The 22,721-nt window shown below is 36.7% G+C and overlaps 3 protein-coding genes across 5 annotated transcripts in view; 1 reads left to right on the top strand and 2 right to left on the bottom strand.

The window, feature by feature from the left end:
* Positions 1-6,177: 6,177 nt before the first annotated feature.
* On the bottom strand, positions 6,178-9,354 carry LOC117315802 (zinc finger protein 148-like). Its single transcript, XM_033870200.1, has one exon. The coding sequence runs from the start codon at positions 9,237-9,239 to the stop codon at positions 6,618-6,620; it is 2,622 nt and encodes an 873-aa protein (XP_033726091.1). The 5' UTR covers positions 9,240-9,354; the 3' UTR covers positions 6,178-6,617.
* Positions 9,269-16,883, bottom strand: LOC117315803. Its single transcript, XM_033870201.1, has 3 exons — positions 16,789-16,883; positions 14,975-15,082; positions 9,269-10,361 (listed from the first exon to the last, which is right to left on the bottom strand). The coding sequence occupies exons 2-3, from the start codon at positions 15,072-15,074 to the stop codon at positions 9,292-9,294; spliced, it is 1,170 nt and encodes a 389-aa protein (XP_033726092.1). The 5' UTR covers positions 15,075-15,082; positions 16,789-16,883; the 3' UTR covers positions 9,269-9,291.
* A 3,813-nt stretch (positions 16,884-20,696) lies between these two features.
* The window catches only part of LOC117315717, a 70,810-nt gene continuing 68,785 nt past the window's right edge, over positions 20,697-22,721 (top strand). For all 3 annotated transcript variants that reach the window (XR_004529750.1, XM_033870070.1, XM_033870069.1), the window contains exon 1: positions 20,697-20,806. The gene's annotated coding sequence lies outside the window, so the exon portion shown is untranslated. The remainder of the gene's footprint in view (positions 20,807-22,721) is intronic.

The raw sequence follows: 22,721 nt of genomic DNA, 5'->3' as shown, positions 1-22,721 counted from the left end.
GTACAAATGTATTGTAGAATTACTGACAAAAATAACAATGTGAAAATCTCCAGTTGGAGAAATTCTCCAAAACCCAACATCCTGCTGAGTTCATATGTTTGATGTAATCTACTCCAGAGGATCCCGAGTGGATACAGAGCTCTCTTAAAAACATAGTAAACAAATAAATTAAAAGAGGAGCAATCGGTTGCCAGCTATAGAAGTGGAATATGACAAGTGGAACCTGGCTTTAGGAGTTGTTCCCCTTCTTAATTTAAACATAACAAAAGTTTATGGATATGGAGTGATGTCTTTGGATACCTGTACATAAAACATCTCAGTTTTTTCATACTTATTATATTTAGTGCTTATCCATGTTTGGCCCCCATCGGCTGAAAAACTATTGCTTATACCATATTGACAGAGTGAAAGGGAAGTCACTCTGGTAGATCAGATGTGTTTATCCTGCCTATCTAATTTAGTCCAAACTGTCAACTTTTTCTAATTAAGTAATGTACTTTAAACATGGTTATTTCTGTTTGGTTTCATTTCATGATTTCGATACATGTGGGGGTTATTTCCGCAAATCTACCTTTTGCATCAGTTCCATAAAATGACTGACTTGAATGTAGTATAAATTCCCTCTTTTAAAATAATAATTATGTTGTTTATTTTTTTCTATAGTAACAAGTAAAAACAAATTTCAAAAATCTTTAAATCTGACATTTTTCATGCAAGTTTAAGAGATGAAAATACAAATAGCTGCACAGAAAAAGTACTATTTTCCTATTGGTTGTAATTGTCCAAAAGGCCAAGAAAATCACAACATACCATTACAATGCCACACTCAATCTTATACATCCTCACAAGGCCGGATTTTATCCGGGAATTGTATAGAACCAACTCTAATACATCATGAATTGAGAGGGAAGATTTTTCCTAAGTTATGGACTTGATATGATAATCAATTAAGAAAATTTCATGACAAGTTTTATAAATCAACGGGAACAAATTGAAATACAATATTCTATTGATCACAATACTATTTTCGTAAACATTCACAAAACAGTGTTTTATCAGACTGATATGAAATTCAAAATGACAATAATCTCATTTCAATTGACTGTCTTTGATGATGTCACAATATACCTGTTAATTTAATGCTCATAACAGAAGTTAACTATGTTTGGGTTTTATGACATTGATAAAAAGGAAGTTATATGATAAAATTCTTTGATGTTAAATGATGATAAACACATATGATTTGGGATCTGAATAATCATATAATGATATATATCTTCAGTAATAAGCCCAATTAAAGGGACCAATATATAAACTTTGACTTTAAGTCAGGGAAATGAAAATTGGCATTGAGCTGGTTCAGCTTATTACAAGATATGGCCTTATTGTAGGATAAATACAGTGATTTGAGTTTGAGTGGGATCACCTTCAAGGTTTGTGTCACAGGGGTTTGACACATTCATATGTTACAGAGTGAAATATTAACTCTAAGTGTCCTGGCATGGACCCTTGGGTTAAATTTCCATTCCGTGTGGCGACATGACTGATATTGAAGGCCGACCCCAAGGCCCCAACCTTGGCAGCCTTCCAATCTTTACATGTCTGGGGGTAATTAGTGTTGTGTAAAAAAAAAAAAATTCATTCTGGGTCATAGGCATGTGTCAAACCCCTGTGGTTTGAGTAGTCAACTGGTAAGTATATATGGGTGAATTAAACACTAAATGGAAATGTTTTATGAGATTGAACGATGAATGATTCCCAGACATAAAATTCACATAACTGGCTGCCATCAATGTAAAAATAAACATTGTTTACCCTAAAACAAAGGGTCAATAGAACAAACAAAATATCTGTAAACATTACTGCTTTAAAATTCACTTGATATAAAACATATACATCAACATTGAACGAGGATATTACGGAGAACCGAGAATGTTAGTTATATATATTATGGCGTGTGATGAGGAGGCAAATGATAATGAAGTCAGCGATATGAGAAGACTGGGACGGATTAGTGTTCGTATGTATTGTGATATATAATAGTAAATTATTTTTAGTGTGTAACACTCCAAAATTCTTCACTAACTGCTCAGCAATGTTCAAAAGTCAATAATTAAATAGCCTTAACAAAAGCAAAATTTGTGAAAAACAAAGCACCAGAAACATTTACCTACAAAAATATAAAGTACTGTCGACCTACTTCATCGTACTGTAATATAATTATGAAGAAACTCTCCAACTTAGGAATTAGTTTGGTTTGTAACAGCTATTGTTTTATATCATTCTGTAATTATGAAGAGAAACTCCAACTTAAGGATTGGTTTGGTTTGCTACAGCTATTTTTACACTATCAACACAAAGTTATAACGTCATATACGGAAAGTCAAAATTATTTTTTCTTATATCATGTCAGCAAAGACTTTTCCGTATGAAAACTTCAGTTCAATGAAAATCTGAGACTTATGAACACTCTTATGGAAATTTAGTTTCAACCAAAAAATCATATGTAGTTCTTTTGTGAAACTTTAGTAAATATTTCTTTACTTTGTATCACAAAGCTACATCGTTAACATGAATTTATGTATATAAAAATAAATTCCTACTGCTAAAAATAGCAACAGGGTAAATAGATCATGTAGGTCATGTGACTAGGAGTACATTGTGTAGATTTTTACATTTCCTCTACAGAACACTGACATATAGTCAGATATAGGACCATCCCTCACCAATTGGTTCAAAATGCATTATGGCACAATCTCAAAATTTTTTTTTTTACAAAATTAATTTTTGTACAGTTGAAACATTTCACATTATTTTTATACACAATTAATCTACATTTTACACCACCATACACCATGTACAATACATCCTGTACACAACATTCACCAAAATCATCTACATACATGTATACAAATCATACTGGGCATGTTTACACAAGAAAAACACTCTTAAACATACACCCCAAATACAGCATTCATACTCAAATAAACACCAAGATGTATTCCTCTAAAATCAACAATTTTTTTTTACATCAGAATCTTAAATTTACATCCAGAAATGAATGCTATTAACAAGTATTTATTTATCAGAATTTAATTTACATAGCAATCTTACATACACACCCGGAACTGAATGCATTCATACAGATATAAACGGCATTCACAAAGTATACAACACCATGATGATGCATCCATTAGAATCTCTATTTATCTGATTTAAATCAAAATCTTACATAAACAGCATGAACTGATTGCATTCATAAACATGTAAACCCAATTGAATAAAGTAATTATTCAACACCATGAGGCATTCAAATTTGACTTACGTTAAAATCTTACATACACATACGTATAAACAAATTATTCACGCCAATTTTACTTATACTGTAACACCATCATCAGGAATAAATGCATCATTATGCACTCGGTACTTAAAATCATATAGATGTAAATATCTATATTTGTGAACTGATTTACTAATATATTATTAGCATTAACTCCAACTTCATGAACACTTTCAATTATTTTCTTAAAATATATAAAAAAAAATTCAAAAAGAATATTGAACACATTTTCAACCAATATACAAAAATATATATTGAGTGCAAAATTTATGTATAAAATACACACACAAAAAAATATAAAAACATTTAACAAGTATATTCAACAACAGCTTGGTGGCCAGCATAACGAAAAATGGCTATATATAGAATTGTTTCAATTCTGAGGACGTTTGTGACGTTCAAGTTTGTGAATTAACATATCATTTGTTAGACAAAAGTTTCACGATTATACAAATCTTTAAATAAATCATCAGAAATACTTCAACTGAGGTTTGAGTAGTATTGTCTATCATAACCGATATAACAATTTTTTTCCAAAAATGTCTGAAGCGTAAATCATATATTTTTCACAGTAAACAATACAATTTACACTTGAAGTATCTAGACTTTTTTTTTACATATCCACTATTAGAACTTTTACACATTTTTTTGACTGTGTTGTAGCCAACACATACACCGTTTTTTGTATACGATTGTTTTACAACCAACATTGGTATCAAATCTAAGACTTGTATGTTAATGGTAATTGCTGTGAGATGGATGAAGCCAGTTGATTTTCAGATATTAAAACAAATAATTGTAAAATAAAAAAGGGGTCTTTTTTAAAGACTATACAAATAACATAATGGATGATTTGTGTCATCATTGTGTCGGGACTATTGCCTTTGTTTTGGTATATTATATATACATAGCCTTTGTATATATCAGTTTGTCTATGATTTGGTATAAAGGTATATATATAGTATTTCACCTGAAGAGCTTGCTCTGAAAGCAAGCAAAAGAGCTTGTGATTTTATGGTTTGTGTTTTTATCATTATTATATATATCCATCACAAGGACACTATTTATCTTTAATTATTTATATATATATATATATATACATGTATAGTAATAATAATAAACAAGAGGCCCAGGGGCCTTAACGGTCATCTGACTCTAAATTAAAACCCTTATATTATTGTAGTATGCATTCTATGTAGCAAGTATATAGTGGCACTGTTGGCCATGGTGGCCATCTTGGATATCTGACCGACCCAATAAATAATAACACTTGGTCTGGACCATCTAAGGATCATTTCTGGTAAGTTAGAGCTGAATCCCACCAGTGGAATTTGAGAAGAAGTTTGAAATAGGTGTTGTTCAGGAAAACCATGATTGCGCAATCATGTTACAAAATGGCCACCATTGCTGCCATGCCAAAGTTTTTACAAGGCCGAAAAAATAGCAACACTTTGTTGGCACTCCTTCCTTAACATCCTCACCAATTTCAAGCTCAATGGCACCAGTGGAACTGGAGAAGAAGTTTAAAATGTGTTTTTTAAGATGGCGGATATGGTGGCCATCTTGCATTTCAGACCAATCTAAAAAATAACAACACTTGGTCGTGATCATCTCAGGAACATTTCAGGCAAGTTTCAGCCCAACAGCAATGGTGGAACTTGAGAAGAAGTTTAAAATGTGTTTTCAAAATGGCGGCTATGGGGGCCATCTTGGATTTCGGACCGACCCTAAAAATAACAACACTTGCTCGGGATCATATCAGGATCATTTCAGGCAAGTTTCAGCTCAATAGCACTGCTGGAACTTGGGAAGAAGTTTAAAATGCGTTTTTCAAGATGGCGCCTATGGCGGCCATCTTGGATTTCGGACCGACCCGGAAAATAACAACACTTGGTCGGGATCATCTCAGGATCATTTCTGGCAAGTTTCAGCCCAACAGCCCTGGTGGAACTTGAGAAGAAGTTTAAAATAAGTTTTTCAAGATGGCGGCTATGGCGGCCATCTTGGATTTCGGACGGACCCGAAAAATAACAACACTTGGTCGGGATCATATCAGGATCATTTCAGGCCAGTTTCAGCTCAATAGCACTGGTGGAACCTGAGAAGAAGTTTAAATTTTTTTTTACAAGATGGCGGCTATGGCGGCCATCTTGGATTTTGGACCGACCCGAAAAATAACAACACTTGGTCGGGATCATATCAGGATCATTTCAGGCAAGTTTCAGCTCAATAGCACTGGTGGAACTTGAGAAGAAGTTTAAAATAAGTTTTTCAAGATGGCGGCTATGGCGGCCATCTTGGATTTCGGACGGACCCAAAAAATAACAACACTTGGTCGGGATCATATCTGGATCATTTCAGGCCAGTTTCAGCTCAATAGCACTGGTGGAACCTGAAAAGAAGTTTAAAATGTGTTTTTCAAGATGGCGGCTATGGCGGCCATCTTGGATTTTGGACTGACCCGAAAAATAACAACACTTGGTCGGGATCATCTCAGGATCATTTCTGGCAAGTTTCAGCCCAACAGCACTGGTGGAACTTGAAAAGAAGTTTAAAATGTGTTTTCAAAATGGCGGCTATGGCGGCCATCTTGGATTTCGGACTGACCCGAAAAATAACAACACTTGGTCAGGACCATCTCAGGATCATTTCAGGCAAGTTTCAGCTTAATCCCACTGGTGGAACTTGAGAAGAAGATTGAAATGTGAAAAGTTTACGGACGGCTGACGGCGGACGGCGGACGGCGCACGGCGCACGGCGGACGGCGGACGACGACGGACGAAGCATGATGGCTATAGGTCATCCTGACCCTTCGGGTCAGATGACCTAAAAACACAAACCAGAAATTCACACTAGCGCTTTCACATGCTTTGAGAGCAAGCTCTTCAGGTTTGTTGTCATATATATACATAGCCTTTGTATATAAATCAGTATGGTCAAATTTTGCCCCGAAATAATAAGTGAATTGGCTGATTATTTATTTTTTACTTAACACTTTGTGTCACTAATCATCTAGCCTATTCTCGTATGAACACAGGGTAGGAGAGTTCACTGTGATATTTTTGCAGTATTTTACAATTTCACTAACAAATATCCCAACTAAATGCCATGTTTCCCCAATATTGAAATAAGAATTGGGTATAGCTTAACATGTACACTTGTCAATAAACTATCAAATGACAAGCTGTATCTGAAGCTTGCTGTCTACTCACAGCTTGTTTTTATGCTGATCGATATCGTGTAACATGAGAGAACAGTGACAGTTTGAAATACATCAGCTATGTTCGTTACTTGCCATTTCCCGTTTCATTAACATATACCTCATCATTTCATCATGGGACGAGGTCACATGATTTGAAGGAGCTAAACTTGCTGATGAAGGTGATCCAGAGTGACTTGCATCTTTTTTGTTTCTTGGTGAAACTGATGGAGGATAGATCAAGCCTTCTTGTCTGTGATTGTCATGTGACCTTGCTACTTGTGGTGACTGTGACCTTGACCTGTTGAGATCTTGACGATGACTAATTTCAGGAGAATATGGATCAAAGTTTCCTGTTGGCATCATCCTGCCGCCAGGAAACGGATACATCTGAGCACCGGCGGCCATTGAGGCAGCCATTGCCATCTGCATCTGGTGAAGCTGTAATAAGTACATCTGTTGTGGGTCAATGCCTAAATTAGGGATCAAAGGGAGGTAATTCTGCTCTGGTGGAATGACTTTGTTGCTATTTTGACGTCTACGCCTTTTCTGTTTTGGTTTATTATGAGGGGACGACCTGTCAGAACTCAAACCATCAGATTGGTACACTGCTTTAGATATACTGTCCTGTAATGGTTGGAGACTGGGGAGGTGAGAGTTGTCTTCTCTTTGTTGGCCTGCCTTCATGTCACTATGACCGACAGCATGGTTGTCTGTTGATGATGTCACATCTTCTTCCCTTGTACTTTCCAGCATTTTCCTTTTATACAACCTTGATATCTTATCCTCACTTTCCAGACTAGATGACCTTGACCTTGACATTTCAGTTTCCAGTGACGACACTGTAGAGAGACGGTCAGAACTAACCGGAGACATGACTTCACTCAACCGTGTCAACTGTTGGTCTAAATGACCCTGACCTTGTCTGCCAGCATTGGAAGAATACTGGTGAAGATCATGTGATGACCTCTCGAGATTAGAGTTCATAGGAATATCTAGGACAGTAAATGATGGATGTGATGGATTAAATGGTGGATTTGAAGAGTCTGTTGGCTGTTGACTAGATGGGCTTTTCACACGAGATTCAGTGATTATTGATTTATTGGAGTAGCCATTGTGATGTTGATCAGGAGTCATTTCGTGACCAGTCTCCTGATGTAGGCCCAATCCAATCTTACTACTAGGACACTTTCTGTCATAAAGTTCTGACTCGTCCACATTATCATATGGTTCCTTGCTCAGAAATTTCTTTCCAATACTGTTGTACTGTTTCTGATCAGAAGGATCCTTAAGAAGATGTTCGATAGAATACTTTGGTTTTACACTGCCTTCATGTGGCTCTCTGTTTTCCTCTTGTGATGTTTCAGAGAGGACTCCAACATCCTCCATTTTGACTCTAAGTCGATGGTCAACTTTAATGTCATCCACACTTTGTGACATCTGTCTGCATTCTTCTTTAATATGTTTAGAGAAATCTTCACATGTAGGTATGTTACTATCAACAGGGTTTTGTCCAGATGAGTTTTTATACGAAAAGTCTGTTGAATCGAGATGGTTATCTCCCCTGGATGACACACCATCTGTGATGTCAAACTGTCTGTAGTTGTGCTGTCGTTCATTTTCAAGGGGAGATAACTCTCCTGACTCAGTATCAATATCCGAGTCCATGGTATCAGATGCAGTGCTCTCTTCCTGACGTTTCAAATCTTTCAGCTGCCTTTCTATTGGTTCTTCTCCAACTCCATTTGGATTCAAACCTTCACCACCATCAAATTTGTAAGTGTCATCACAGCCAACAGCTGCCATGTTTCTAGGAACATCTTCATATTTCCCACCTGACTTGACATTTAAATCATCACCTCGATTATCTCCCTTGATATCAGACATATCTTTTACACTGGGCGACCTCCCTGAGGGAACATCATTACATTCCCCCTCTGTGGCGGGACTGTTGACAGGGGAGCCGGATGACTGAGATATATCACTGACACCAGCCAGAGGACTAGGAGTTCCTCGCGATCCTTGACAGAGTGCTGGGTACAAGGCCTGGATTTCAGCCTGTGTACAAACATCAGAGTCGTCTTCGCCAGTTTTCTGTGCATGTTGTCGGACATGCTTGTACAGGTGACTTGTCTGCGCGAAATCTTTCCCACAGATTTTACATCGGTATGGCTTATCAGTGCTGTGCATTCGTGAATGTATCTTCAGATGATGACGATGAATGAAGGCCTTATCGCAAATGTCACACTTAAAGGGGCGGAGGCCGGAGTGCATCTTCTTGTGTTGCCTTAACACACAGGCTTTACTGAAGGATTTCCCACAAACCTCGCAGGTATGAAGCTCTGAGGCACTATGTGTCTGTACGTGTCGTTGAAGCTCAGCATTATCGCGGAAGGATAGACTACACACCCCACAGCTGTAGGTACGCTCACCTGTGTGAGACCCGATGTGCATCTCTAAGTAAAACACTTCGTTAAAGGTACGTCCACAGATGTGACATTTATAGGACTTGCCGTTGTGTACACGGAGATGTCGTCGCAGGTTGTTGTACTGACTAAACTCACGGTCGCACTGTTCGCATTTATAAGGCATGTCTCCTGTGTGTGTCTTACGCATGTGACGCTGTAACTCGTAACTGTCGAGGAACTCTATCTTACAGATACCACAAACACAGACCTTGGTGCTGTGAAGTTTCATGTGGTTGTGAAAGTTGCCAACCTGCGAGAATTTTCTGTTACATACTTTACATTCATATATCTCCACAACAGCCTTGTTCTTGTCTTCCTGGAGATCTGCCGTCTTCACCCTCGCACGACGGTTGACCTTTGTAGCTTTCACAGGGGCCTGGTTTGCTCTTCATGAAGGGAGACAACTGCTGCTGGAAAGACATCAGGCTCTGCTGCATGTCTGATGTCATCATACCGTAGTTAGAAATGGGAGGCGAGGCGCCACCGCCATTCATCATCATCATATGCTGCTGAAGGTTAAAGGGAAACGACAAACTGTTGAATCTCTCAGCTTCAGGTCCTGCAGACAGACCTTGACCTTGGGGAGGACCTTGACCTTGAAGCAGATCTCGACTCTGAGAGGAGGGCACTTGACCTTGGTTATCTGACTGCAGACCTTGACCCTGGATTGTATGGTGGTGACCTTGACTGTTGCCGTGAGTTTTACCTCTGTTATCGTGAACTTGACCTGCATCATTGCCATGAGGCTGGCTACTTGTTACTGCTACAAGACTGTCTTTGAGATTTTGCTCATAATTCGCAACATTGGAACAATCAATAACAAGCCTATCTCCTGCCTCTAAATCCTCAACGTCCGGGGGGTTATCAACCAAGAACTGTCCTCTCTCAACCATTTCATCAGCTGCTGCTTTACCCAAATCATTCTTATATCCTTTTTCGAAAGTTGTGTGATCATAGGGACGATTTTGATGTGGATTATTACTGGGAGTAATCTCCCCTTGTGATCTCCTATACCCAGTTACCTCCCCTTCCCTGAAGCAATGTAGTTTTGTAGTTGATAAGTCTAATGCTTCACTGGAGTTTGAAGGCGGTTTCGAAAGATCAAGAGCAACACTCTGGGAACATTTGAGGTAATGCTTAGACAGTGGGCTTGTGTCACGTGACTTGTTTAGGATTGGCGAGTCAACCCTGTTTGAATGCTTCAGGTTCAATGCAAGAGGCTCCACTGGGTATGGATTGGGTAGTCGTTCAGCTGTTTCCATGGTGATGCCAGTGTGTGTGTAGGCAATATGGTGATGGAGATGGTACGAGGACTGGAACTGTAGATCACACTTCCCGCAGCGAAAAACATCTGAGAAAGAGAATTACATTGTCTGTCTTAGATAATATGTATAGTTATACAGATTAACGGAAAGTATGATGTATGTCTTACTGATATGATGTCATCGAAACTTAGACTTAAGTGTTTCCTTAAACTTACCAGAGAAATATGGCAGGTACAGTAGATAGGGAAATCTTTTTATTTCTTAAATAGTTTTAAACTTCAGGGTAGGCACAAAATTACAGGGTCAGTAGGCTAGGGTTAGCGGAAACAGAGGTATTTTTTTTAGGTCTTAGCACATATCTTAATGAGAGAGAGCCACAATTGTGTTTTCTTTACCCATGACCAATTAATATGACCACTACAATTTCATGTAAAACTTGCTATTTTCACATATGTATATTCACTATGGTGTGAATATACCCCTTGACCCTTAACACTAATCGGCTATCAATCAAGATAATGATACAATCATGTAAGTAGGAATCAGATCTGCTGCTGATATAACATTATATATACACCTGGGACTTTAGAGGCAGACATGGTAATTATATAACATTTTATATACACCTGGGACGTTAGAGGCAGACATAGTAATCATATAACATTATATATACACCTGGGACGTTTGAGGCAGACATGGTAATTATATAACATTATATATACACCTGGGACGTTAGAGGCAGACATGGTCATTATATAACATTATATATACACCTGGGACTTTAGAGGCAGACATGGTAATTATATAACATTTTATATACACCTGGGACGTTAGAGGCAGACATAGTAATCATATAACATTATATATACACCTGGGACGTTTGAGGCAGACATGGTAATTATATAACATTATATATACACCTGGGACGTTAGAGGCAGACATGGTACATTATATAACATTATATATACACCTGGGACGTTTGAGGCAGACATGGTGTGGTAATCGGTTTTGAACACGGCAACCGATGATCGGTTGTAATCGTATGATCTCGGTAACCGATTATACGATTATAATCGGTTGTAATTGATTAGTCTGTTTGAAATTAACAAGAGGCCCATGGGCCTTAACGGTCACCTGAGATTTGAAATATTTCAGTTAATTTAATTTACCCTTTTTGGCCCCGCCCATCAGCCCTCAGGGGTCAGTCAGGGCCAACATTTGCATATTATCAAACTTTCATCCCATGCTGAAAATGTTAACCAAGTTAGAATGAATTCCAATAGAAATCAAACAAATCAGTCAAAAATGTGATTTCCCTATATAAACTATAGTAAAATTTAACCCCTCCCCAGGGGCAAACTTATGACCCCCGGGTCATTAAATTAATAAATTTTAGTAGAGCACCTTAAGACCCTTCCAACTATGAAGAGTATTTGATTCCTACTTATTTCGGTATTGAGAAGAAGATTTTTGAAATTTCAGTCAATTTGGCCCTTTTTAGCCCCACCCATCAGCCCCTGGGGGTCAGTCAGGGCAAACATGTGCATGCCATCAAACTGTCATCCCATGCTGACAATGTTTACCAATTTAGAATGAATTCCAATAGAAATAAAACAAATAAAAGTCAAAAATGTTATTTCCCTATATAAACTATAGTAAAGTTTACCCCCTCCCCAGGGGCAAACGTGAGACCCCGGGGTCATGAAATTCACAATTTTGGTAAAGCACCTTCAGACCCTGCCATCTATGGAGTGTATTTGATTCCATATTATCCGAGAGTAGAGAAGAAGATTTTTGAAATTTCAGTCAATTTGGTCCTTTTTAGCCCCGCCCATCAGCCCCTGGGGGTCAGTCAGGGCCAACATGTGCATGCCATCAAACTGCCATCCCATGCTGATAATGTTAACCAAATTAGAATGAATTCCAATAGAAATTAAACAAATAAAAGTCAAAAATGTGATTTCCCTATATAAACTATATTAAAGTTTACCCCCTCCCCAGGGGCAAACGTGAGACCCCTGGGTCATGAAATTTACAATTTTGGTAAAACACCTTAAGACCCTTCCATCTATGAAGAGTGTTTGATTCCACCATATCTGAGAGTAGAGAAGAAGATTTTTGAAGTTTTAGTCAATTTGACCCTTTTTAGCCCCGCCCCTGAGGCCCCTGGGGGATGGGGACCATATAATTTACAATTTTGGTTGACCTTTAGCCATAGAAGCTTCCTGCTAAATTTCATTGAATTTGGTTTAGGGGTTTTGGAGAAGAAGTCGAAAATGTAAATTGTTTACGGACGGACGACGCACGACGGACGACGCACGACGACGGACAAAAGGGGATTAGAATAGGTCACTTGAGACTTTGTCTCAGGTGACCTAAAAATGCAAACAAAATTGAGCCAGAGAAGCCAACTGGCACTTACTTATTCATTTGCTATTTATATCTATGGGTCAAAGAATGTATAATGCCATTACTGAAACATCCTATTGAAATTAAATATTAACAAACTAGTGTTTATAAAACTTGACAAGTTTATTATTACAAGAAAATACACACATGATTGCAGCTTGTAAGTCAACACTTATTATCATTTAATGTTTTGTTTTGTTTTGATGTAACATACTGCGTGTATATACATTTGAATAAATATGTTTCAGTAATATCATGGTTCACTGAGCTATGATCATGAGTATCAACTAGACAACTACATTGCCTCAATGATTTTTCAATGCTGAAGGGCTTAAAGATTAGAGCCAAAAATGCCATACTCATGTGAATAAAGAATATTGAATTTTAACTGAATAGTGTCTTAGGAAATATAATTAGTTAATAATTAGAATAAAAATTCTGATGGCATTGTATGTATATAAACATAGGGACCCGATTAATCGATTATACAAAACATGATCGATAATCGTAATCGCTTGACAATAATCAACCGTTAATCGATCATTCCCGATAATCGACAATTGAGCCACAATTGTGTTTTCTTTATCCATGACCAATTAATATGACCACTACAATTTCATGTAAAACTTGCTATTTTCACACATGTATATTCACTATGGTGTGAATATACCCCTTGACCCTTAACACTAATCGGCTATCAATCAAGATAATGATACAATCATGTAAGTAGGAATCAGATCTGCTGAGGAGTTCTCAAGATATGTTACTGCATCTGAACAGGATGTGGCTCCCTCCTATACATTAACCTATAATTGATACACCTGGGACGTTAGAGGCAGACATGGTAATTATATATAATTATATATACCCATCACCCAGAAAAAGGGCATAAAGATCTCTCCAAAACACCACTAAATTCACTATGATTCTAGAGACTTGCAACATCAGGTTGGTGGCGATTAATTAAAACACATCGTAATTCGAGGTCACCATAACATACAGTAAAATCCTGCTAACTTGAATTTCTGAATCACAGTACAATATTTGAGAAAGAGTAATCAATGAGTCTGTGGTTTGTTTGAAGCTGGAAAACGCCCTGTTAAATAAGGTTGTCTGTTAGAACATCTCAACTACTTTAAAACACACTGTTATTTATAATAATAACAATCAGAAGTTTTATGAAATTTTATATCACAGCAACATAGCTGTGTCAAAGCCGTTCACAAATTATAATTATTATCCATGGTTATTGTGCCTTTAGCAAGTAGCAACCAGCCACTGCCTTTCTCAACTCCCTGGGGAGCATACAAACGGAGCTGCCATTTCGGTCCTCTACATTTTTTCACAAGCTGGTCAACCATGTAACACAGTATCCTCCTGGGCCATGAACTAGCAACCCTTTGATCACATAGACCTGCGTCATACCACTAAAGTTCAGTCCCGCTAATATATAAATTTTGTTATATATATACATACTACAGAATGAAATTCAATTAATTGTGAAAGTATTTTCCCAAAATTGTTTAAGCATAGATCTCTTTAATGCTACAACATATTATGAGTGGAACCCCACTTCTTAGGAGTTGTATTAGTTCTGTCTACATTCTTATTTCTTATAATCAACCTCAGATAACACAAACTTATTCTTTTATACATGTGTTCCTGTCAGTTAACATCACAATCTTAGGGTAACTAAATTCTCATATTGACCTCAAGCTCAGTCAAAGACAATAACTGAATTATTATATCTGTTGGTCAGGGTAATCACACAGAGGCTTGACACGTTCCTATGACTGTCGATTAAAAAACTAATACATGTATATGATTGTCGATTAAAAAACTAACCCCAGAGTCCAACACCTAGATAATGTATTACTGACAATAAGTGATCTAGGGTTGTACCCTATGGTACATTTTTCATACTGGGTAATAGGACGTGTCAAGCCTCTGTGATGCTGGGTAATAGGACGTGTCAAGCCTCTGTGATACTGGGTTATAGGAATGTGTCAAGTCTCTGTGTTACTGGGTCATAGGAACGTGTCAAGCCTCTGTGATACTGGATCATAGGAACGTGTCAAGCCTCTGTGATACTGGGTTATAGGAATGTGTCAAGCCTCTGTAATACTGGGTCAGGAACGTGTCAAGCCCCTGTGGGACATCATGTATAAAAGCTCTAAATAGGTTGTGTACCAAAATTAAACCCATGAAAGATTCTCTAAATCTGAGGTGATTATTTTGTTGTGTATTAGAGAATTTGAGGAGATTATCTTGTTGTGTATAATGTACTTACCATTATCATTACGATTCTCTGTGTCAGACGAAGTTTCCTCCTCTCTTGGCCCTATGTCACCCATCACCTCCAGCGCTGTCCGTTTGATACTGGCCTCCATCACAAAACCTTTAAAAGAAAATTAATACACAATGATCAACCCTTAGAAAAAGTTTACCTACGCAATAAATAAATGAAATTCCGGGTAGAAATTCTTCCTATATCACATTTCTTTTGAAATAATGATTGAATCTTTTAGATGAATTTTGTTGGCAGGTAAATAGGATATTTGGCTTCAATATGGATTAACAGCTGATCTGAAATCAAATACATCTTCTTGAAATTATCAACAATGTTATATCATTTAGATTAAATATACATATGTATAGGAGGTGGGAGATCCAACGTCCATATAAAAAGTTCAGTGTGGTTCTGTGTTACCCAACGGATTACACAAGGAATACAAGAGTCGGCCGTAAAGTTGAGTAGTGAAAGGGTAAAGATGACCATAACAACGTCGTGCTGGGTGGATCAGCTTTACTCAAGTAGTTGACTAGTTTCAACACTTCATGATCAGCGTGTCATCATCAGAACGAATTGTATTTTAAATTTGTTCAGATGACGACACCCTAAGTGTAACTAGTCAATAACTTGATTAAAGTTGATCCACCCAGCACGAAGTTGTTATGGTTGTCTTCACTCTTTGATTATTTAGATTAAATGTTTACTTTCAATTAATGCAACACAATTTATCATTGCTGACAGAAGAAATTTGGCTCGTTGTGTGAGAGCTGAAACTTTTAAATGCACAGGATCTACAATATTTCTTCACTTCTAATTATAAACATTACTATTTTCAATGGGTAACTATATTATATGTAAATCAAAAATTGTATGAAACTTTCTTTACCATGAACAATTAGGGAGAAATGCATTTTTGTACTTTGAAAATTGGTTGGTTAATAAGTTGTCAGAAAACATGTGTCATTATATATAATTATCTCCTTAATTACAATTATGACACTGAGAAGTATTCTTTTGAAATTCAGAGTCGTTTCCCAGAAAACTGGACATTTGTTATATGAATACCCCATAGATCATGTGACTTGATTAAATGGCAATCATATGTTACCTATCACACTGTAATTTCACATTTCATCACTGATTCCATTGTGTGATCAATTCTTTAAGAATTTTTGTGCATCTACATATCGTAATATTATAATGCTACATTTTTCAGATATTAGTTGTAGTAAAGTGTGTATTTCATTTTTTGTTGGTCAGATTGAATTTTGTCTCATTTATTTATGTATTATTAATTTTTTTCATGGTTGTTGGAGCTTTATTGAAAGAGATAATAATAATGAATAACATTATTATTTGCTTTATATTTGAAGGAAAAAAATCATTGAATGTTACAGGAATAAGTGAGATATTTTCCTGGAGGAAGACGCCGATGTGCTGGACTTACTCCATTGTTATATAAACCGGTCGGTAAATTGGACTAAACAATGCCGAATCGCCTTACTTTACTACACTTGCTATATATATTTAAGATATAATATCATATTTATGTGATAATCAACATGATGCAAGTGGAACGATTCGGTTTTGAAGGTATATTTTGTAAAACAATTAAGCATATTGATGTGTATTAGGGCCACGCGTACGTGTATCCCGATTGTAAACAATGTGTGTTTTGATCGGGGAACCACATGCTCGCCACCTAAAAGTTGATAAAAACCACTTGTTGCACAAAGATAACAGAATAAATGCACAAATAAACATCGTCAGAAAATAATGCATTTAGTTAAACAACCGATCCGTTTTCTTACCTGTCCTAAACGAAACATGTTCTTTTTTCACCTGTAGGAGTTTCTTTGTCGAAAGTACATCAAATAGCAGCCCCTTTGTCTATACTCGGCACGCGCTTGTAAGGAGATCAACAGGTGCGCCTTTGATGAAAGCGTTTGAACGACGCGGTGTAGAAAGTAACGACACAAATACTATCCAATCCGATGCGTTCTTTTCAAATGGCGCGCGAAAAGGCATGGCTTTGTACACGAGGAGGCCTAGCCTACTACACGTACAAACCTTTATCGCTTTAATTTATCGTAGTAAGCGAATGGACTACCGTGCACGTGGGCAACTGACCTACTGTGTATTATATCGCATATATAGGGGTTCGTTATAAATGATATGAAATACGAGATGGTTTAGGTTTATTTTGTTTAAAACGTCCTATTTGGAGGTGGAGAACGCCGGAATACACAAAGATAGCTCACGGCCAGTAACCCAGAAGTGGAGGACTAGCGATAAATTAAAGTGTCGAGACACCTCGTACATTATTACTACATCTGAGACCCGTTTCATATATCATATCATATGTTACGAACCCTAGCTGTGATGCAATACTACTTTACTTTCTTGGTCAACATAAACCTCTACAATGTAACTGTTACAGGTCCCTATTTGATACTATAATATACCATTTACCTATATATATTTCCAGAGACTATATATGTCTCTGATATTTCGAAAAAAATAAATAAAATAAAAACAAGCAAACAAAACCAAAAAATCCCCAAACAAACCATTGAATACACAATTACACCGCGGCTATAATGGTAATTCGTTCCCTGTCCAGGTTATCGGAGGTATAAAATATAGTCTCTAAGGTGATAAATTCCCGACCGAATGATGTTTTTTTTATTTGATAGATGCTTAGTTCTAAACTGGGTATTGTAAGTAGTTTTGCATGGAACGCCAAATTAACATATTCAATTATTTGAAGATAGGTTCAATTATTTGTACCTATCTTTAATTATTTAAAGATAGGTACAATTGAATTGAACCTATCTTCAATTGAATAAAACCTATCTCTGACTGAAGTGAACCTATCTCTAATTGAATTAAACCCATCTTTAATTGAATTGAACCTATCTTCAAATAATTGAAGATAGGTTCAAATAATTGAATATGTGTTAATTTGGCGTTCTATAGTTTTGGGTATTGTAAGTAGTTTAAAATATTTAATACGATACTAAAGTTCTATTGAAGAAAATCCACTGAAAACAGTAATAAAAGCTAATAAAGCTTTTGTCATTAATTCGTTAACGTTATTTGTGTAAAGTTGACATATTGAATGTGACACACGATTGTCATATATTTATAGTATTTAGATTGTCAAATATGCTGATTAAATCTTATCAAACCCTATTTGTGATGAACTAGTGTTGTGAAGTTTGATCTTGTCGCCTGTCAGTAGACTGACAACCACTACCCCAGTAAGCTGAATTATAATGCTACATTATCTCCCCTTAGTTTGAATTGGACATACTATTTAATTTAATATTCTAGAGACAGAGGTCAGTCGATTGATAGAAGTTGATGTAACTTGTTTCGCAACTCAAGTCAAAACTTTATCTAAAGTCGGTACATATATTAAACATGACAACACAAGCCGTTCAGGCTTTTACAACCGACTCATATATATATACATTGTATATGAAATAACAAATGAAAATAATGATACTAAAATAGAAATGTACACATGCATGTAATATACAGGCATGTTTAGCGATGTAAAATAACAGAAATTAATGTAAAATAAATAAAGTTTAAATGTATTTCCTTGGAGACCATATACTAGATAACTCTTAAAGAAGGATACATATGTCAAAGGAAATAAAGACTAAATGAGGATACTAGGGAGGAGGCCGAACACGATAGTCACATCGTACCGTCTACTGATGGACGAAATCGTTCACTTTTATAGAAACGTTAACTTTGACGTGCCGTTTATCGTAATTTCTTCCACCCGAACATTTCTAGGTTTTGTGGACGTTTACAAAAATAAATCGTCAGTCATTTCACCAAATAACAGCGTATAACTCATTAATTGTGCACCGATTTTGAAGTTTTCTGGGCCATGGTAGTTATATTTCGGAATCCATACCTAGTGAGGCAAAAAGGGGTGTGGCAAGCCTCCTGAGGATGGCGGTCTTAAACAGGTAATTTGAGGGGAAAATTGTCTATAAAAAGTCGGCAGTCATGTCCAGGAGGATATATATATCGGCGTGTTATTTCAGATCATGCACTGTGATGTAAAAGATCGAATATTGACGAAAAAAAATAATTTCCTCTTGACTTGAGTTAGGATTGCTCGTTTGTCGAATGGACGACGACGACAATAATTGATACAATTTATAAAAAAAAAAACATGTATAGATTATAGATGGGTTCGTACACAGGGGCTTGGCACGATTTTCCAGATGATGGTCCATATTTATGGACCATCATTTGGAAAATCGTGCCAAGCCCCTGTGGGTTCGTATATAAAATTTCCTTGACAAATTGATAAAATTCAGTGAAAAAAACTTGAGTTGTCAAAAGACTTGGATAGCGCATTTTTGAAATTGTAGCTAAAATTCCGAGAAATTCTTACACTTATTGGGGTGGGGGTGGGGGTGGGGTACATGTAGGACGGAGGTAAAAGTTTATTCCGTTTATATGGTCTATATCTAATGATATTGTTGACATCTTCGAATGGTTGGGAGAGACTGAGCAGATTCACCTGTTTTTTTAAATGCGACATTTTCAAAGACATTTGAGAGAAAACCAACAACACTTTCTGATAACAATTTCCCGGTATAAAAAAAAACCCGTCTACATTGTACTTTCAAAACCGAACACCCGGATCCGACCTGTATGTTGGCCAATAGTGTACAAATGCTTGGATTAATGTAAATATTAAAACAATCTGCGATGCATGCTTCCCTTTTCTTATGTGTGAAGTTTTATTATTATTTTTATGTCATTATTATCAATTCTGTAATAATCACATGTTTATCGTACCATTGGGTCTGTTTTGAATAAATAAATTGATTTAATTACGAAAATTTGATACTGGTCGGTATTTGTAAATTTCTTTCCACGTATCACGAGCATGGATCCGTGCTTGTACCATTCATCTCTGTAATAATCTACCATCATCGGTGCGACTGTATATTATCAGAGACCTATATACTAATTAGTATATAGGTCTCTGATATTATCTTCTACACACGACTAAAGAACTCCCCGGGTTACACTGTTGTTGGTGTAAATTATTACATTTTATACTTATATGTGCAATGTAAAATAATTTAATAAATAAATAAATTTTATTTGCGCAGTATCTAAAAATACAACAACAAAAAACAAAACAAAAAACAGAAAAAAACACTTAAAAAAGTGTAAGGTTAAGAGAACTAATATATTTTTTCCCGCAGGGGCTTGGCAAGCTCCTATGACCCAGAATTAAAAAATATATATATAACCATATGGTCCAATTCTTAGATCAATAATAAGTGATCTTCATTGTGAATATCATAGGAACTTGTCAAGCCCTCATGATTTAACCGTGTATGAAGTGAAAACTAAATATTGGGAAGTACAATGAGAAGCGGAAAAAGTATGGATGGAGAAACAACTGTAGCCAGTTACCAGGAATTAAAAGAATCTGAAAATCAAGGAGTTCAAGAAGTAGATATATAATGTCTTAGCTTTAAAAAAATATAACTATATATTAAATATATGCCCAATAAATTGGACATATGTGGTCAATAAAATGTTATGTGTTTAATGCATATCAAATCATTTGTAAATATCTATCCAGTCATTCATTATTTCAAACCACCTGTTGCATGCATTTCCGGATATTTTATATCCGCCTTGTCAATTAGTGATAGCCGTCCTTGACCCTTGAGGGAAATAGAATCGCTATCATCGAACTGAGAGTAGGCCGTTAAAGATAAACAAGGGAGGTGTTGACCTCATATTACTGAGGAATTATGACGATCGCGACCCAAGGTAAGTCGACACGTTAGAACGACCACATCACAGTATTAACAACTCGAGTCAACGTCTCAGGCACGACACAAATAGGAAACAAGGTGTTGAATTGAGCTGCAGAAGCTGTGACGTATGTTTTCGGGACAAATCAATTCTACTCAATATCTTAGAGTCTCACTGCTGGGTGTGAACTGACAATTAGCTAACCCCTGTTTATTCATTGGTTTATCGATGTTGTCTTAACGTGTGAGGCGCATGTTTGCCCTTTGACGAGGATTCACTTTAAATTGGCCATTGATCTGTTGATCAGCTGTGTTGACTAAATTACAACAAAGCAATTTGACCTCGGATAATATTGTAGTTAGAAGTCTTACTTAACCTATCTGTACATTTATTTCGGACATGTGGAGGAATTTGCCAGTTGTGATGTGTTATTGATGTTTCTCTGCCAAATCCAAACAAGCGTAGAAAGTCTTTTATTGTCCTTAGAAATGATTTTTTGGGTTGACTCCCTTCAGGGAGTCGTACCCATTGTGATCACACGAATGTTTACATCGCACTCGAGACCTCTCACAGCTGCTCCAGATTCCTTCGGCCTACTCTATATAGATATAATCCGTTTACTATCACATTTGTTTATCACGTACAAGTATTTTTTCACATCTTTTTTTAATGAAGATCGAATGTGATAATGTTTTAAATCAATGACATTTTTTAAGTTTATGTATTGTGACAGGCCCGAAACGCTTAATGAAATAATAACTAATCACTCCGGACATTTTCACCTGAGGTACGCGAATGAATATGTTTAAGACGTTAGTATCGACTGCATGCAGTGGCTGTGTGTGGATGCTACTCGATCAGGTTGTTTTGAGCTGAAAGCACATAGTCCTATACAGTAGAACATGGCGGTGTGAAAATTGTAACCGCGTCATTTGGGCGAGGTCCTGGGTCGTATTTCACTGATAACGAGAATAGCACATCATACGCAAACAATGATGATGTGTTTTGTTTCAAATGGCAAGTGATATTTATTTTTAAATGCGAGTAAGTGGTAGGCCTAGGCTAGTGCAATAATATCCGGCCGGCTCTTCCCATTTCCCCCCTCCACCTCACACAAGCACGCGATGTCTTTCTGTGCGTAACGTTAAACTTATTAAATGTTATGTCATATAGAATTTAGAAGTGTTTCTATTTCTACACTCTAGTAAAATAATCAAGCGGAATAGCACCATACATATTGCCATTCACCATCGATATAAATTATGTTATACATTCAAACGCACGAGTAGCCTTGACTAATAATCATGAATCACAAGATTGTGACGATCGATCTGTCCAAACTTCAGGTGGGTTTTTCTCAAATGTTTTAGATCGTTGTTTAGCAATTATGGTTTGACGGTGTTAAAACTTGTCAGTGGAAATGTTACTGGAACTAAACACATTATTTTGCTCGACATAATATTTAACAAGATCGCGAACTATTTTCCTACTTGAAGATCGAGTGAGCATCTGCTGCTCTGGTGCAGCAACCGTCGTTTGTCCAACCTGCTGCAATTATTTCATTCTGCAGTTTCTTTTTATAATAAGCCCACCATCTGATAGATTGGGTGCTATTCAAATCACCTGCCGTCCGTCGTTAAACAATTCTTGTTATCGCTGTTTCTTGGAAATGACTGGAGGGATCTTTCTCAAATTTCATTGCAGGTTCCCCTTTGTCTATAACATGCATAGTTATGCATATTACATTCGAGACTGATCTGAAAAAAGACATGGCCGCAAGGTAGCCATCTTGGATTTTGAGAGTGGAAATTAAAAAAAAAACTATTACAACTTTCGCTTCCTAATTGGAAACACATATATCTTGTGTATTATGTATACTTCGATGATGTATGGAACATAATATTTCCCAATCTGAAAGAGTCGACCCTCA

This window comes from Pecten maximus, chromosome 17 (assembly GCF_902652985.1).
Source record: "Pecten maximus chromosome 17, xPecMax1.1, whole genome shotgun sequence".
Classification (NCBI taxonomy): Eukaryota; Metazoa; Mollusca; class Bivalvia; order Pectinida; family Pectinidae; genus Pecten; species Pecten maximus.
The sequence above is the reverse complement of the archived record's forward strand: the minus strand, read 5'-3'. Positions and strand labels throughout refer to the sequence as shown.